This window comes from Schistocerca piceifrons, chromosome 2, assembly GCF_021461385.2.
Source record: "Schistocerca piceifrons isolate TAMUIC-IGC-003096 chromosome 2, iqSchPice1.1, whole genome shotgun sequence".
In the NCBI taxonomy this organism is placed as follows: Eukaryota; Metazoa; Arthropoda; class Insecta; order Orthoptera; family Acrididae; genus Schistocerca; species Schistocerca piceifrons.
This window is the reverse complement of record NC_060139.1, coordinates 902,269,156-902,288,666: the sequence shown is the minus strand read 5'-3', so window position 1 is coordinate 902,288,666 and position 19,511 is coordinate 902,269,156. Positions and strand designations below refer to the sequence as shown.

At 44.7% G+C, this 19,511-nt stretch overlaps 1 protein-coding gene across 1 annotated transcript in view; it reads left to right on the top strand.

The window, feature by feature from the left end:
- LOC124775977 (high-affinity choline transporter 1-like) overlaps positions 1 to 19,511 on the top strand; it is a 400,765-nt gene that overhangs the window by 333,034 nt on the left and 48,220 nt on the right. The window contains exon 7 of the mRNA XM_047250817.1: positions 3,704 to 3,833. Coding sequence (XP_047106773.1) covers positions 3,704 to 3,833 — 130 coding nt within the window. The remainder of the gene's footprint in view (positions 1 to 3,703; positions 3,834 to 19,511) is intronic.

Here is a 19,511-nt window from a genome sequence, read left to right as displayed (position 1 = left end):
GGAGGACTCGAGCCTCCAACTGGGCAAGCCGCGCGAACCGTGACAAGACGCCCCAGACCACGCGGAACACTAATTATGATACTCCTTGTGTAGAATAAAATACATCACAATATAAATAAGAGCAGTATTCGTTATTTTTGCTCCTTACACGAGGCATCACAACAACGTTTCACCAGGCAACGCCGGTCAACTGCTGTTTGTGTATGAGAAATCGGTTGGAAACTTTCCTCATGTCAGCACGCTGTAGGTGTCGACACCGGCGCTAACCTTGTGTGAATGCTCTGAAAAGCTAATCATTTGCATATCATAGCATCTTCTTCCTGTCTGTAGCACGTCATCTTCGTGGTGTAGCAATTTTAATGACTTGTAGTGTAAGTACGTAGATAGCATCGTACGATGCAGCCCAACGTTTTAGTTTTAGTGGCTTTAGTGCTGCCTTGAAAATACTCACAGAACAAGTGTTTGAATCCTGTCCCCGTAGCGCGCTGCGGCCAAACAAGTTGTAGATGTTCTCGACATTAGAGCACTTCCTCTTCATAAACAAAAACCATGTATAAGTGAGCTTCACATTTTCGTCTTTCCATTCAAAATTATTTGCTTGTGTAGTAACCTCAGCCCCTTGTCTCTACAATTAACTGCAGTATGTGCTTGTGGCTGCCAGAAGCTGAGACGTGTTAGAATGTTGTGGTTTTGCCATTACAAGGCCTGTCACTCGGCAGTTGACCTTATACTCTTCTCTTTTTGCACTGATCTGTTTGCAGTTTTTATGTTTCATTTTTACATGTAAGGTATCGGAACACAATTGAGAATGTTCGACAGTCGTAAGAAGTGTAGGTACAGTATCGGTGAAAATTTTCCGGGCACCTGTCAGTGGTCAGAAGCAGGGGATGTGTCCACCGTTCGGCTTATTGCGGCTTTAACTCGCACAGGGGCGATTTGACTGATGCGTCTGAATGTCTATGGAGGAAAGACAGCCTACTCTCCCTCAAGAACCGAAGACAGAGTAGCCAGTAGATGCTGAGGTCTGGCGCGAAGTCGACGTTCCAACTCATCCCAGAGGTGTTTCATTTGTTTCAGGTGAGGCCAGCCCATTCCTAAAATCTTACTGTCCACAAACCATAGTGTCACAGTTACTGCCTCATGACAGGGTGCATTATCATACTGATTCAATCTCGTCTCCGAGCTGTTTCTCTACTGTACGCAGTGAACAGTGATGTCAATTGTGCTCATATTCTTCCACATTTACCGTTTCTCTAGAGTAGTTTGCCAAATCCAGATTGCCGAAGGATATAGCATCAGTCATGAGTCCCAGTCACTCGTTTGTCATCTTCTGTCCAAAGGCGTTGCTCTTTACAACACCTCAAGTGTCGTGAGTACAGAAATCTGCAGCTTGTGACGAGATTCTCGACCGTTATAATCCACTATTTTTAACTCACTTCGCACGGTCATTGTGCAAACTGGACTGCTGATAGCACTCTGCAACTCTCGAGTGATTTCTTCGCTGATTTCATGAGATTTTTTACATACATCTTCCGTAATGATCTATGGTCCCTACCAGTCACTACATATAGTCTGCCTGGTCTTGGTTTGGCCATGGTTGTTCCTTTGTGTTTCCATTTCACAATCACATCTACTTCTAAGTCTGCATCTGCACAGATACTCCGCAAGCCACTGTACGGTGCGTAGCGGAGGGTACCCCGTACCGCGACTTGTCATTTGCTTTCCAGTTCCACTCGCAAATAGAGGGAGAGAAAAAACGACTATGTATACGCCTCCGTATGAGCCCTAATTTCTCGTAACTTACCTCCGTGGTCCTTACGCGCAATGTATGTTGGCGGCAGCAGAATCGTTCGCCAGTCAGCTTCGAATGCCGGTTCTCTAAATTTTCTCAGTAGTATTTCTCGAAAAGACCGTCGTCTTCTCTCCAGGGATTCCCATTTGTGCTCCCGAAGCATCTCCGTAACACTTACGTGTTGTTCGAACCTACCTGTAACAAATGTAGTAGCAAACTTCTAAATTATTTCGAAGTCTTCCTTCAATCCGGTTCAAAATAGCTATGAGCACTATGGGACTTAACTTCTGAGGTCATCAGTTCCCTAGAACTTAGAACTATTTAAACCTAACTAACCTAAGGACATCACACAACACCCAGTCATCACCTTCAATCCGACCTGGCACGGATCCAGCACTGGAGCAGTACTCAAGAATGGGTCGCACCAGCGTCCTTTATACGGTCTTCTTTAGAGGTGAACCACTCTTTTCTAAAATTCTCCCATCAAACCGAAGTCGACCATTCGCCCTCCCTATGACAGTTCTCATATGCTCGTTCTACCTCATATCACTTTGCACCGTTACTCCCAGCTGTTTAAACGACTTGAATGTGTCAAGCAGGGCACTAGTAATATTGTATCCGAACATCACAGGTTTCGCCTTGTTACTCATCCACATAAACATACATTTATCCACATTTAGGGCTAGCTACCATTCTTCACACCAGCTATAAAGTCTGTCTAAGTCGTCTTGTATCTTCTTACAGTCACTCAACTTCGACCCCTTAGCCGGCCGCTGTGGCAGAGCGGTTGTAGGCGCTTCAGTCTGGCACCGCAGGTTCGAATTCTGCCTCGGATATGGATGTGTGTGATGTCCTTAGGTTAGTTAGGTTTAAGTAGTTCTAAGTTCTAGGGGACTGATGACCTCAGATGTTAAATCCCATAGTGCTCAGAGCCATTTCGACCCCTTTCCGTAAACCACGGCATCATCAGCAGTCAACCACAGTCTGCTGCCCACCCTGTCCGCCAAATCATTTAAGTGTGTAGAGTACAACAGCGGTCCTGTCACACTTCTCTGGGGCAATTCTGAGTATACCCTTCATCAGAGACAAAGGATGTCGTCAGGAGTGCCCCAGGGAAATGTGATAGGACCGGTGTTGTTCTCTGCATACATAAAAGGTTCGGCGGACTGGTTGGGCAGCAGTCTGAGGTTGTTTGCTGATAATGCCGTGGAGTAGGGTAAAGTGTCGAAGTTGAGTGACTGTAAGAAGATACAAGACGACTTAGACAGAATTTCCATTTGGTCATCACATGATCACCAGACGACATGGGCAGATATAGAAGAGTTGAAATGTCCGTGATGGATTTGTTACTCAGGTGACATCCAGTAACTTACCCACATTCGAGGTCACTTACCTTCCTGATTGTCCCATTCCGTTTCCACTCTGTACCTTCTTTTAACCTGGCGGGTCTGTCTCCCTTGATATCTAGTGGTCACTTCCGCATTATGTAGGGACGTACGGATGCTTTTGATTAGATACTGTATGTAGAGCACTTGTGAGCAGGTATACATGGGTGCTACGAAGACAATGCTGGAAAAAATAGCTTTACTTTTTCTTCGTTTTCTTTCAAATCTTTGTTTTGGGTGTCAGGATGCTGCTCGTTCACAGGGAGTCCAGGCATTGCCCCGATTGCCCCTTACGAATTACGCTCTTGCTTCTGATTACTGGTGCCTTGTACCAATTAAGACTTAGCGATTGGGTATAGTTCGACAGACACAGACAGTACATGGGTAGGTATTCACGCCATTCTGCCGTGCTGCCATGTTCAAGATTTCATTCACACAAGTATACCTGAAAAAGGACGCCATTGTTTCACGTATCCTCGGATCCGAATTGTGTGGTGTCGAGACCAGGTGCTGGTCTGTGTTGCAGGGCTATTTCCAGCGCGTGCTGTCGGTGAAGACGACGTGCGCGGCGCAGGCGCTGTCTCTGGGCTCGGTGGTGGGCTGCATGCTGCTCGCCATACCGCCCGCCTTCATCGGCATCATCGCAAGGGCCACAGGTCAGTCGCCGCCTTCTGTAGCCCCACAAAGCTAACAAACGCGCTTTGTCAGTGGACCACAACATTTAATATACACTACTGGCCATTAAAATTGCTACACCACGAAGATGAGGTGCTACAGACGCGAAATTTAACCGACAGGAAGAAGATGCTGTGATATGCAAATGATTAGCTTTTCAGAGCATTCACACAAGGTTGGCGCCGGTGGCGACACCTACAACGTGCTGACATGAGGAAAGATTCCAACCGATTTCTCATACACAAACAGCAGTTTACCGGTGTTTCCTGGTGAAACGTTGTTGTGATGCCTCGTGTAAGGAGGAGAAATGCATACCATCACGTTTCCGACTTTGATAAAGGCCGGATTGTAGCCTATCGCGACTGCGGTTTATCGTATCGCGACATTGCTGCTCGCATTGGTCGAGATCCGATGACTGTTAGCAGAATATGCAATCGGTGGCTTCAGGAGGGTAATACGGAACGCCGTGCTGGATCCCAACGGCCTCGGATCACTACTAATCGAGATGACAGGCATCTTATCCGCATGGCTGCAACGGATCGTGGAGCCACGTCTCGATCCCTGAGTCAACAGATGGGGACGTTTGCAAGACAACAACCATCTGAACGAACAGTTCGACGACGTTTGCAGCAGCATAGACTATCAGCTCGGAAACCGTGGCTGCGGTTACTCTTGACGCTGCATCACAGACAGGAGCGCCTGCGATGGTGTACTCAAACAACGAACCTGTGTACGCGAATGGCAAAACGTCATTTTTTCGGATGAATCCAGGTTCTGTTTACAGCATCATGATGGTCGCATCCGTGTTTGGCGACATCGCCGTGAAAGCACATTGGAAGCGTGTATTCGTCATCGCCATACTGGCGTATCACCCGGCGTGATGGTATGGTGTGTCATTGGTTACACGTCTCGGTCACCTCTTGTTCACATTGACGGCACTTTGAACAGTGGACACTACATTTCAGATGTGTTACGACCCGTGGCTGTACCCTTCATTCAATCCCTGCGAAACACAATATTTCAGCAGGATAACGCACGACCGCATGTTGCGGGTCCTGTATGGGCCTTTCTGGATACAGAAAATGTTCGACTACTGCCCTGGCCAGCACATTCTCCAGATCTCTGACCAATCGAAAACGTCTGGTCAATGGTGGCCGAGCATCTGGCTCGTCACAATACGCCATTCACTACTCTTGATGAACTGTGGTATCGTGTTGAAGCTGCATGGGCAGCTGTACCTGTACACCCCATCCAAGCTTTGTTTGACTCAATGCCCAGGCGTATCAAGGCCGTTATTACGGCCAGAGGTGGTTGTTTTGGATACTGATTTCTCAGAACCTATGCACCCAAATTGGGTGAAAATGTAATCACATGTCAGTTCTAGTATAATATATTTGTCCAATGAATACCCGTTTATCATCTGCATTTCTTCTTGGTGTTTGCAATTTTAATGGCCAGTAGTGTATTTTACTGAAATTTCAACACCATGCGGGGCCTGTCTCAGATAATAATGTCGTACGAAATGCGAAGACAAGAAAAACAATAACTAAAAGCAAATTTCCACTCCACAGTCAGTCAAAATACGTTAATTTCCAAGAATGATTGCCTCCGAAGTCGCGGGGTCCAAACGATACATGTCGAACGTGCGATTGTAAATCGATCATGCGAATCTGGTGGGGGACGTTATGATCAATTATTTGTGATTGTCAATTTTATCTGTTTTCCCTCGTTCCTCTAGTTGCTCTAAATTACATATCTCCACGAATTATTTGTGAGTCGCTAGAGAAACCCAGACGATTTATATCGGTTGTGAGTGGGATGTCTGGTGTTCTTCACGTTTCTTAGGCGGATTCTCTCACATGGAAAAATCTAACTCCATGCTTATCTAGCGTAGAAAATTGTTTCACTTTTTGTCGCAATTATGGAGTACTATCGGACAAGGAAAGGAGGGACTGTGTAGTCTGTGGTGGTGAAAAGTGTGTAAAACTTTGTAAGAAGAGTTTCAGTGCTGAAATACCGTTACAGTTTCATTGCGGACTGTGCGGGAAACGATCGAGCATCAGGAAGACTACATGGTTCAACTCTTCCAAATTATCCATCCAGACCAGCGTAATTCTTCTATCTCGCTGGTTTCGAGACTAAACCTTGCAAGCAACAGCATCGGAAACTAACTTGTCTGCTACTACCGCCTGCGACTATTTCGGGTTTTACAGAGAAGTGTGTCATGTGGTAGTGATGAACGACAGTGAACCCTATTGGTGGACCGAGTAAAGTTGTTGAAGTGGACGAATCTCACATAGCAAGAAGGAAGAACCAGAGAGGATGACCTTCAAAGAGTGAAATCGATCAAATTTGGGTATGCGGTTGAATAGAACGAGAGTCCCGGAAGTGATACGTTGTCACAGTATTGTCCAGAGACAAGGTCACTTTAGTGCGTCTGATTAAGCACTTCATACTGCCTGGTAGTGAAGTCAATACAGACGGATTTCAGTCCTGCAAGAGACTCAAAGCAGAAGGATTCGACCACGAGTTCGTCAACCACTCTGTACAGTTCGTGTCTTCGGATGACCCCAGTGTGCACACCCAGAACATCGAGACGCTATGGAAATCTGTGAAGCCTTCCATTAAAAGAGAAGGGCGTCCAGGACAAAGAGACGAACTATACTTGTTTCAGTACCTCTATTTTCACATCTTACGTTTGCAGCGAAAAGTTAACGTATGTGACACTCTATCCATATTTTTACGTGATATTGACAGAGTTTACCCAGGATATGGCAAAAAGGGAATTGTTCGTCTAGCATACACATCACATGGACTTCCACATGACAACACCGTCTCCTTTGTAATTACAAGTACTTTTTTAACGCTCTTCTTTTGTCAGTGTTGTAGTGACCACCGTAAACATACTCATAACGCCCGCCACCAGAGTTGCATGATCGATTTACAATCGCACGTTCGATATGTATCATTTGGTCCCCGCGACTTCGATAGGCAATCATTCTTGGAAGTTACCCAAAATACAATAACGACTAACATAAGCTCTGGATACAACTAGGAAACAAATGGGAAAAATATCGACTATGGAAGATAAAGTGAATTTCTGTATCAACTCAATTACAACGGAATCGTTGCAAATAAGAGCCGTAGCTTGACACTTCCGGGTCCACCCCTGCTGGAAAACGCTGAGATGGTAATCTGCTGTTGACTTTTCTTGAGCGGCGGCATGGTGTGACTGACTTTTCGTGGGAACCTGTCTGTTTATAAGAAAGTATGGTGTTTTGAAGCCGATGATGTGGTGGTTCTCTGTGGCAGTCCATGTCTCGCCTTACATAGACGGTATGGGTACTAGGACACTTGTTTTCAAAGCTACAGTGACGACAGTAGTCGATAACAGTAAAATGGGACTGTAGAGTTTGTCTGTAGCACCTAACAGAGACGAGATAAAACAAAGAATAGGAAGAGCAATTAAAAAAAGATAATAGTGGGAAATAAAACATCAAGTGTTAAGATGAAGATGTCTGCCCATATAAAGCCCCACTGTAAATGCTGTTCTCGGACACTAGATGAGTTACTTGGTGCTCATCAGTAGCTGAAAATCTCCCTGACTTCTGTCAAGCGACTGGAAGCTGCTGCAGATGGGGCTCTTGAGACGGCTACCGTGAGACATGTTCTGGAAATACCAAAGGTACCTCAAGTACTATCATGTCCTGTTGATGCTAGCTCCTCTGCATAACGTATAGGATGTGTCACCGTTCCTCCACTTGACTATGAGTGACCTTTCAGGTGGTTGTTGTAGACGCAGGGACCAGAGAGAACTCAGTTTTTTACACCTACCCGCCTAACCATCAGGTTAGGAATTCTGCCTGCCACTGAAGCTGAAACTGATCTAGACAGACGCGCTATACTTGCTGGCGGACCAGCAGCCTCCCGTGTCTGGGAACAGCAAGCACTATGGCATGGGGAGTCTGTTAATTTTCGGCAGTTCGAACGTATGGCGAGTAAAAGTACCCCTTGATAAAATGGCAGGAAGCAATGGGAATGTTCACCTTGCGCACTCTGTGTGTGCCAGACCTCTTTCAACGTGTTGAAAAGGCTGTGCCAGCAGCCATTAAGGGAATGGATTACAACCATCTTTAGATGAGACTTGCTAATGCACTTTCAACGACACTCATATTCAGCAACGTTTTCTCTGGACATAATCCTGGCCGGTGGGGTCAGAGTCGAATAAAAGACGTGAACCAGACACTTCGAAGATTCCGCGAGAAGGCAGCCTGCGACTTCCCAAACAAGCGCTATAGCGTTCAGAGATCCTAAACGGATAAGAGCTGTAGTATACATCAGAGGACGCCACCCAAGTACCTGACTATGTATAGGTTGCACAAAAGGTTTTTACTTCGCATTCTGTGACTAGTCCAGAAAATAGATTTCGTAACATTATATACAGAATTTGACTGAGATAGCCAATCTTTTTACCATAATATACCACAGATCATTCGAACAAAAAACTGTGCCCCGTAGCTGGATGAAAGACAAGTCAGACCCCTACAAAAGACGATTAGCTGAAGTAATCTAAAAACTGCTCACCAGTACCTTTGTCATCAATGTACAGTGGAATCTTAGAAAATATTCTGAGTTTAAGCGTAATGAGGTACCTCGAACAAAATGACCTCCTCTGAAACTATCATTCATGCGAGACCTAACTCGCCCCTTTCTCTCAGGGAAAGATGAAAGACATCGACAAAGCATTTGACTCAGCAACACATCAGTTCTTAGTAATTAAAATACGATCGTAAGGCTATCGCATGAAATTTGTGAGCGCTTTGAAGATTTCTTGGTAGACAGGGTGCAGCGTGTTTTCTTGGATGGAGGGTCATCGACAGATGTAACGTAACTTGAAGGTCGCTCCAGAAGTGTGTTGGGACACTTGCTGTTCATGTTGTACTTTAATGATGTGGCAGACAATTTTAACAGTGACTTCAGACTTTTTGCAGATGATGCATTTATCCAAAATGAAACACTTTCCCAAAAAGGGTGCAAAAATATTCAGGCAGAACTTGAAAAGATTTTTAAGTGGTGCACGTATTACCAACCTGCGTTAAATGATCAGAAATACAAACTTGTGCACTCTAAAAAACACAGAATCGTAAAATGGCGTGACTAAAACTTCAGTGAGTCTCATTTGGAATTAGTCAGTTCATACAAATGCTTGGCTGTAGCAGTTTATAGGAACATGAAATGGACCGGTGGCATAGGCTCAGCCGTAGGTGAATCAGATGGTACAATCGGTTCATTGGTAGGATACTGGGAAAATGCGATGAGTCTAGAAATGAGACTGCTTACAAAAAATTTGTGCGCCCATACCTAGAATATTGCTCAAGTTTGTGGTACTCGCAACAATGAGGACTAACGAGGAATATTGAGGAGAGCAGCAGGGGTTGTTACTCGCCTTTTTGTCCTGAGGTGTCACGGAGATGCTGAAAAGCCTCAACTACCGGATGCCTGAAATTAGATGCTAACTATCCCGTGAAATCCCATTTACAGTGTTTCAGGAGCCAGCTTTCAGTGAGGAATCTAGGAACATACTACACCAAGTACATACACATCGTTCCCACAGGGATCGCGGCTGCAAGATTAGACTAATTACAGTGCGCACAGTGAAGTTAAAGCAATCGTTCTTGTTGGAAGTACCAATCTTCTCTTATTGCGATAGATAGTTCTTACATATGAGGTAATTTTGTTTTTATGAGACGAAAGGCACAATTAGGATGTCGGTGTATAGCGTCAATGATAAAAGATAATTCTTAGTATTGCAGTTTTCATCTTGTAGACTACTAGATACCAGGGTTCTACCAGGCACAGTCTATTGCAGGGTGTTTCCTGTCAGTGTAGTTTTATTCCTTTTGTCTATGTCAGTGTTAGATTCTAGCTTCCCTACAATGAAGTCAATCCACTATTTGGAGGAAGAAGCGTTACGTCGACGATGAGGTGGTAGTAGACGGAGCACAAACTCCGATTGGGAAAGGACGCGGAATGATATCGCCCTTTTCCGTTTCAAAGGAACCATCTTGCCATTTGTCTTAAGCGATTTGTGGAAACCAGTAAAACCTAAATCAGCATGGCCAGACAGGGATTGGAAATCTGGGTCTCACGAATTTAATTCATGGATCAGAGGTAGGAAATGACGTAGCAGCTCCAACAGGAAAACGCCTAGTAAAATACTAAGCCGCAAATAAATCTTCCATGTTTTTTATTTACGACGTAACTAGAGTAAAATAGGACTTGAATAATCTAAATCTTCTAGCCGCTGTTGTCTCAGAGAAAGGTTTGAGCGAAGGACACCGCAGTAAGGACATAAATGATTCGATGGTCAGGTTGAGCAGGAGCTTACGGCTGTTTGTTGATGAAGCTTAGTATGCAGAAAGGTGTACGAGGATACAAGATGACTCAGACCGAATTTCTAGTTGGTGTGCAAATGGCAATTTGCTGTAAATGTAGAAAAACGTAAGTTAATGCGGATGAGCAGGAAAACAATACCGTAATGTTCGAAGCAGCATTAGCTGTGCTTTCTTGACTCAGTCACTTGCATTAATTATCTAGGAGTAAACTTGGAAAACGATATGAAGTGGAATGAGCACGTTAGTACGATAGTAGGGAAGGCGAATGGTCAATTTCGGTTCATTGCGAGGATTTTAGGAAAGTGGTGCTCATCTGTAAAGGAGACCGCGTATAGGGCAACAGTGTGACACATTCTTGAGTAGTGTACTGCTCGAGTGTTGGGGATTGCCACCAGGTCGGATCACAGGAAGACACCGAATCAGTTCAGAGGCGTGTGGCTAGATTTGTTACCAGTAGGTTCGATCAGTGTTACGCTGTTGCTTCGTGAACGCAAATAGAAATCCCTGGAGGCAAGATGACGTTTGTGTTTGTGCCGTAGCGCGTACAGTCACACAAATGCAACGGTCGGCTACCGCGGCAGAGTTAAGCGGTGCCTGCAACTTAGTACCGGCGCGTTCCGCCAGCCGGCGCTAGAGGCGTTCCCGCGAAACATTCAATCAGCCGCGAAATACGGACGCGCACGAGCCTTTTTCCGGCGCAGATGGTCACACGATGATACAACCATCCGCCAATCAGGGATCGCCGACGACCGCCAATCATCAATCCGGAATCAGCGGAGGAAGACTCGAGCCACCGGCTTAAATACCCGGACGAAAGGAAAACAGGAGTCTTTCGACCCGCCACGGACTGCCGCCCGGAAGAGACTTCGACGCAGCCGGAACGTCCAGGTGCCCCCGTCTTCGCTACGCTGGCCAACTCTGTGCCCGTCTGCTTCCTCAGCATTCGCCGGAGAGCGTCGAGAGAAAACCAGACGAAGGAACGTAAATTCAGTTCAGTTGCTACTATTTCAATTCAATAAGGTGGCATAATTCTAGGGCTTGTTGTAAAATTTTGGAAGGAAAAGAAGCTTTTTGTTTTCGAAGGAAGTTTATCTTTTTGTAAAATTAAGCGGTGACCTTGCTACACCTAATACAAAATTTTTGTTCGCAAATGTGTGTTACTCTGTGGATGTAACAGTGTGTTTGTTTGTTTGTTTTTTCGCGAAGCACTATTGCGACAATTTACAGTACTAGCATTCATAAAAGACGAAGTAAATATTCCAGAATTCGAATCGAGAACAGCTGCCAACATGAGTAACGTTTAAGTAAATATCCTCGGGGTGGTGAAGCAACTTAAATCACTTAATAAAAGTAAGTCTTCTGGTCCAGAATGTATACCAATTAGATTCCTTTCGGAGTAAGCTGATGCATTAGCTCCATACTTAAAAATCATTATATAACCGTTCGCTCGACGAAAGATCCGTACCCAAAGACTGGAAAGTTGAACAGGTCACATCAATATTCAAGAAAGGTAGTAAGAGTCATTAACTAAATTACAGGCCCATATCGTTAACGTCAATATGCAGCAGGAGTCTGGAACATATATTGTGTTCGAACACTATGAATTACCTCGAACAAAACGGTCTATTGACACATAGTGAACATGGGTTTAGAAAACATCCTTCCTGTGAAACACGACTAGCTGTTTATTCACATGATGTGTTGAGTTCTATTGACAAGGGATTTCAGATCGATTCCGTATTACGGGATTTCCGGAAGGCTTTTGACACTGTACCACGCAAGGGGCTCCTAGTGAAATTGCGTGCTTACGGAATATCGTCTCAGTTATATGACTGGATTTGTGATTCCCTGTCACAGAGGTCACAGTTCCTAGTATTTGACGGAAAGTCATCGACTAAAACAGAAGTGATTTCTGGCGTTCTCCAAGGTAGTCTTATAGGCCTTTTGCTGTTCCTTATCTATACAAACGATATGGGAGACAATCTGAGCAGCCGTCATGGGTTGTTTGCAGATGACGCTGTCGTTTATCGACTAACAAAGTCATCAGAAGATCAAAACAAACTGCAAAACGATTTAGATAAGATATACGAATGGTGCGAAAAGTGGCAGTTGACCCTAAATAACGAAAAGCGTGAGGTCATCCACACTCGTTAAACTTCGGTTACACGATAATCAGTCTAATGTAAAAGCCGTAAATTCAACTAAATACCTAGGTATTACAGTTACGAACAACTTAAATTGGAAGGAACACATAGAAAATATTGTGGGGAAGGCTAACCAAAGACTGCGTTTTATTGGCAGGACACTTAGAAAATGTAACAGACCTACTAAGAAGACTGCCTACACTACGCTTGTCCGTCCTCTTTGAGAATACTGCTGCGTGGTGTGGGATTCTTACCAGGTATTATGGCGAAATATGGGAGAGAGTGTCACAGAAGTGATACAGGATTTGGGTTGGACATCATTAAAAGAAAGGCGTTTATCGTTGCGACGTAATTTTCTCACGAAATTCCAATCACCAATTTTCTCCTCCGAATGCGAAAATATTTTGTTGGCACCAACCGACATAGAGAAGAACGATCACCACGATAAAATAGGGGAAATCAGAGCTCGTACGGAAAGATATAGGCGTTCATTCTTCCCGCGCGCAATACGACAGTGGAATAATAGAGAATTGTGAAGGTGGTTCGACGAACCCTCCGCCAAGCACTTAAATGTGATTTTCAGAGTATCCATGTAGATGTAGATGTAGATGTAGATGAAGCTGACTGCAGAACTATTCAACTGCGGTCAGTAAAGGACCACCAACATAAGGTAAAAGAAATTAGGGCTCATACGGAGACGTATAGACAGTCGTTTACCCCCGTTCTCTTTGCGTGTGGAACAGTGGAGAAAATGTCTAGTAGTGGTACAAGGTTCTCTTCACCATCTGCATCTACATCTACAAACATACTCCACAAGCCACCGCACGGTGCGTGACGGTGGGTGCCTTGTACCATTACTAGTTACTTCCTCTCCTGTTACACTCGCAAATAAAGTGAGGAAATAGCGACTGTCTATATGCCTTCAAATGAACCTTAATTTCTCGTATGTTTTCTTCGTGGTCCTTACGCGAAATGTATGTTAGCAGCAAAAATGGTTCAAATGGCTCTAAGCACTATGGGACCTAACAACTGAGGTCATCAGTCTCCTAGACTTAGAACTACTTAAACCTAACTAATCTAAGGACATCACACACATCCATGCCGGAGGCAGGATTCAGACCTGCGACCGTAGCAGAAGCACGGTTCCGGACTGAACCGCCTAGAACCGCTCGGCTGTTAGCAGCAGTAGAATCGTCAGCTACACACCGTATGGAGGCTTGCGGAGTATGTGTGTAGATGCAGATATAGAGACAGGCAATAGAAGATCCTAGGGAGCAGTCCCTTAATGAAGGGTGGTTCGCACAGGAAAGCCCCAGAAAACAAGAACACTCTAGTGGGTCTCAGTGAAACCTAAATGATGCTCTCTGATTTGTTACCATAGCCTCTACAAGCAGCAAGACACTTCTGTGCCCGATAGCGTGGCTGACCTGATACAGAACGTACAGCGAAAGTATACAAATTATACAGTCCAGTAACAGAAGGTGTGTGTTTCTTTCTCAGTCACTGTATTGTGAAGAGAAAATATGTGTAATGATACCAGAAAAAGTACTTAACTGTGGTCTGAGAATCATCGACCTAAACAGTATCAAAATACGGTCGAAAGGCAATCGTAGTTGAGGCATAGTATAAATATTTCTTATATACATTTCAGTAGTAGGAGTTGCTGTAGTAAAATCGAGGTGGCAGTAGTGATGGTAGGGCCCATTTATATTTGTAATAGTACTGGTTGTAGTAGTAGTGTTAGTAGTATATGCATTTGAAGTCCTCTAATAGTAGCAGGTGAAAGGTAAAAGAAAAGTTAGCTAAAAGAGAAAACAAGAAAGAAGCAAGAGGTATGGAAAAGATTGTGTGGGGAAATAATGCATACCTTTTAGTAATAGCACCTGATGCGGATAGAGCATTCGTTTGGATATAGGAGATCGGTGGAGGTATGGAGGTTGATACGGAAGGTGAAAATTGCTAGCACTCCCCACAATACAACCACTACCTGTTCGGGTCTAGAAAAAGCACTTTTAAGAAGTTAGGAAAAAGACAGACCAGGTGGTTGAACTCTACAAAAGCAGTACATTATGTAATACATAATCAGTACTAAAGGAAGAAGTAAACGAGGTGCTGCACATGCGAAGAAATGGAAAGGCGAGTGAGTTGAAAATAGTTGTGATAGAACTGGAAATATGGACCCCTCAAATGGTGAGACATAGATGTAAATTACTAGTCATGTTGAGAGTGGGAGGGACGATAACAAGAGATTGGTATACATCATATACAGAGAGTTTAAAACAAAGTGTATGCCCCTGTAACTTATATACTAACAGGTGACAGGTATATCTATTAAAATGGGTCCATATTAAAAATGTTATACTTTCTGCAGGGTTATAAACATAGTATATTGTGCTAGTTCCAGAGGTTTACAACAAAGAGATACAATTTTTTTCAGCAGAACTTTAGTTTTTTATGGGGTAGATGATGGATTTAAACAGTCTGTATACAAATCAATTTGAATCACATTTCTATTGGGTGCTTCAAATGTTCGGGGTGGATGCAACATGCTGTACAAAATACTTGGCTGGGTGCAGATTGATGTTCTGGTGACGGAATGTTAATGTAAGTGAGATGTTCAAATGTGGCCCCCATGTTCCTGAACGCACAATGCAATGAGTCGTCTAAATAACCAGCGGACGAGATGTAATGTCACCGTTGTCACGGAACGATAAGTTTCCTCGATGTGCCATTTGCAGTCACACGAGGTTGTGAATTCAGCGACATAAAGACGATTGCTCAGATATCCCTGCAAAAAGAGATCTGCTTGTGTTCAATTGGGCGACTATGCGGGCAATTCTCGAGGACTACAGCACTCCAACCATCTTCCAAGGATTGTGTTGTTCATTTCTTGCAAAACATCAAGTGCAGATTGGACTGGGTGAACATCTTGTTGCATCCACATACAGGCTCTAATATGTAGACGGAAGATTGCAAGGAGAGCATGCAAACTGTAAACCATAAAAGCTCGATACATCTCACCTGTCAGTGTATCCACAAATTAGAGTGGACCGATGATTTCATCCCCAAGGATTCCACATCACACATTAATGAACCATCTCCGTTGATAATCAACAGGTCGTACCCACCTAGGATTTTCTGTGGCCCAGTAATGGATATTATGACGTTTCACTGCACCATAATTTGTGAACGTGGATTCATCGAACAAGGTAATACTTTGGAAATTATTAAACATCCCCCATCCACAGAAAATAACTCTCCAATTGAAATCTTTCCTATGCAGCTCCTGTATCAGTGACAAGTGGTGTGGGTGAAACCTGCGACCCTGTACTGTATGCCACATAGATGTGAGGCTGATAGCAGTGACTGCAGCAACGTCTCGTAAGCTGATGTGAGGATCGTCGTGTATTGCAGCTAAAGCAGAAACATCCATCTCCTCACTTCTTGCTGGCTTCCGTCTGTTACTACTGCACCTTCTCAAAATAGTTGTTTCGGAAAGTTGACGTTTGTAGATCTTCGAACAGGGCATTCCACGGCATACGCCATAGCTGCTTCACTGCCATCGTGTCATCATTAACCGAACATCAGCAACAGATCATCATAATCGTTAGATGTGTATGCCATGTTTATTCCACGTTAGATCCTCGCCATGCCGTTTGTTTGTGCGGTGTGACCTGCCGTATGTACAGCGATGTAAGGCCATGGTCGGCAATCTAACAGAACATGAAGTCTAACACAGATCGAGGAAGCTTGTCACTCCGTGACTACGGCGACATTGCATCACGCCGGAGGTCGTTTAGAAGGCGCATTGCCTTGTACATACAGGAACACGGGAGAACATTTTAACAACTCACTCACATCAGCATTCCGCCACCAGAACATCTATCTACAACAGCCAAATATAATATGTAGTATGTGGAATCCACCCCTAGCGTTTTTAAAGTCTCTAGCTCCCAGAATAAACGTTTGACTCGTTTTTCTTTGACAGAAAAGGAACGCCCGATTGACAGTGCAAAAATATAACATAATAAAACTGCACGTAAAACAGCGTATAGGTAGCCATCTAAAAACTATAGTGGTAGCGACAAACGTAAATGTGAGTGAGGGAAAAGTGATATGAGACTTGCTGTAAACTTAGTTCAACATTCAACACAGAAAAAAGCAGTCTAAAAATGGTTCTCATAATGATTTGCATAAATAAATTCACTTGTAACAATCCTAATTGGTAGATATCGTCTCTTCAATGTGGGCGTTAATAACGATAACGGCTGAATGTGGCTCAGGGCTACCGCGAATAGTCATTTATTAGTTGTCTGCGTTTTTGCATGTCCTGAACGTTTGAGTTTAGTGGAAATATCGCTCTTTTGCCGCCTCACTGAGTAAAATGTCGGTGATCCGATGCTCCCTGAAGCGCGTTTCTTTCAGCGACCTGTGGCCCTCTGTTGGTAAGACCGTGCGACACTGGCTTTATAGCGGCGAAGCGACAACCGACTCCATCTAGCGTCCGTTGGACGAACTATCCTCAGTCGCAGTTGGTTAGTTGGCAGTTTGTGGCGCTGCGTTCGACTTGATCGCCGACATCGTCATCCCGCTCTGCGTTTTACGTTCTCGTTCAAATGGCTCTGAGCACTATGGTACTTAACTTCTGAGGTCATCAGTCCCCTAGAACTTAGAACTAAACCTAACTGACCTAAGGACGTCACACACATCCATGCCCGAGGCAGGATTCGAACCTGAGACCGTAGCGGTCGCGTGGTTCATATTGGTCAGCTTCGATGTGGTATCGCTGTTTACCATGGTCCCACTTAATGATGTATTGGAACAGCTGGATCGAATTTTTCCTGCCGATATTTTAGAGCTGTTTAAGTGTTGTTTGACGACCACATACTTCAAGTGGAATGAACAGTTTTATGAGCAAACGGATGGCGTGGCTATGGGAAGCTCCCTAAGTCCCGTAATTGCTAACTTCTTTATGGAGAAATTCGAAGAACAGGCCTTAGGTACTGCCAGCAAGAAACCAAATGTATGGTTCCGATACGTGGATGACACGTTTGTGTTGTGGAGACATGGTAGGGAGGAACTAAGCCGGTTCCACGAACATCTGAACAGTATAAACTCAAGAATTCAGTTTACAATGGAGGAGGAGGTAGAAGGCAAACTACATTTCCTCGATGTGCTTGTGTTTAGAAACGAAAATGTTAGTTTGGGCCACTCAGTGTACCGCAAACCCACGCACACGGACCGTTATTTGCACCGGGATTCGAACCACCACCCACAACAGAAGCGGGGTGTTATCGAGACGTTAGCGGACAGAGCTAGAAATATTTGTAAACCTGAGTTGCTCGACGCTGAGATGGAACATCTCCACAATGCACTAACGAAGAACGGATATTCGTCCGCCGAAATAAAACGTGCGTTGAGGCAGCCACGCAGAAATCATACTGACGTACAGGCTACTGCAAAATCTAAGGTTTTCCTGCCGTTTGTTAAAAATGTAACTGAAAGAATAGGGAGGATCTTGACGAAGCGGAATATTACCGTAATTTACAAGCCCACCAGGAAGATACAGGAATACCTTAGGCCTGCCAAGGACGCTCGCAAACCATTGGAAAAATCTGGAGTGTATAGGATCCCATGCAGCTGTGGTGATGTTTATGTGGGTACCACCAAAAGAACTGTTTCTAAACGTTTGGAATAGCACAAGGGAAATTGTAGAAGAGGAGAAACGGAACGATCAGCTGTTGCGGAGCATGCTTTCCAGCCAGGGAACCACAATATTCGTTTCGAGAAGAAGCAAGTACTAGCGGCCACGAGCGGATACTACGAAAGGCTCTACAGGGAGGCAATCGAAATCGCTAAACACCCAAATAATTTCAACCGAAAGGAGGAGGGCGTCAAATTAAACGGTATATGGATGCCGGTGTTAAAGAAGATGTGTACGACCCGTCCACTACTGGGTGATGGCAACGGCGATCGACGGCGACGGACAGCGGCCAATTGCACTGACGTTTTCAAAACACGTGACGTCACGCCGCGGCGCGGGGGCGCGCGGACACGGAATTTAGCGGCAGTCAGTAGCGAGCCAGTGTGTGTGTTGGACCTTCCATCAAGCTACGGACCCCCTTGAACATGTCTCCCGCAGTCGGAGACGAAACGTTGGGAATCACCACAGAATTCGTCAACCGACCACGGCATAACAGCCCGGATAATTATAATGGACACAATCGAGTTCAGCAGTGTTAGTGTCCACAAACCATTGCCTCACAGGCGAATCTTTACGATGGGGTGCACTGTCATGGCCGGCCGAAGTGGCCGTGCGGTTAAAGGCGCTGCAGTCTGGAACCGCAAGACCGCTACGGTCGCAGGTTCGAATCCTGCCTCGGGCATGGATGTTTGTGATGTCCTTAGGTTAGTTAGGTTTAACTAGTTCTAAGTTCTAGGGGACTAATGACCTCAGCAGTTCTGTAAAACTACCTTCTCTGCACTTCTTGTTTGGCACTACATTATGATGGCAGCTAACGTTCTCCAGGAATTCGGCAAACCCAAACCCTTCCATTGAGTTGCCACTCTAAATAACTCGTTTCCAGTCATCCACTGTCGTTTTTGACACAAACTCAATGGTGGCTTAGTATTGACTACAGAGCTCCTCCAGCACTGTACCGCATTGTTTTTAACTCACTACTCACAGCTAGTAGCTGGACTGTTTGTAGCATTTAGGAATTGACGAGTGATTCCTTTCGCTGATTTCACGCGAAATTTTAGAACGACCCTCCGCAGTGCCCGGCGGTCCACTAGTACATGAGGTCCGCATGATATAGGTTTAGCTGTGGTTGCCCTTTACGTTTCCACTTCTCAGTCACATGGCCAACAGCCGACTTGGGCAGCTTTAGAAGAGATGAGATGTCCTTGATGGATGTGTTGTTCGGTTGAATCAAATGACTAATCCACTAAGAAATCACTGAGCTCTTCTCACTGCCCTGCTGTACTGCTTCTCTACTAACATGATAATACTACTCACCCTCTTTCACAACAACGAGTCCTTGACTTGTGACATATAGTGGCCAGTTCCGCCTTACTTTTAGTAGCGTTCTAATCATTTACGGTATCATATTTCTCTGCT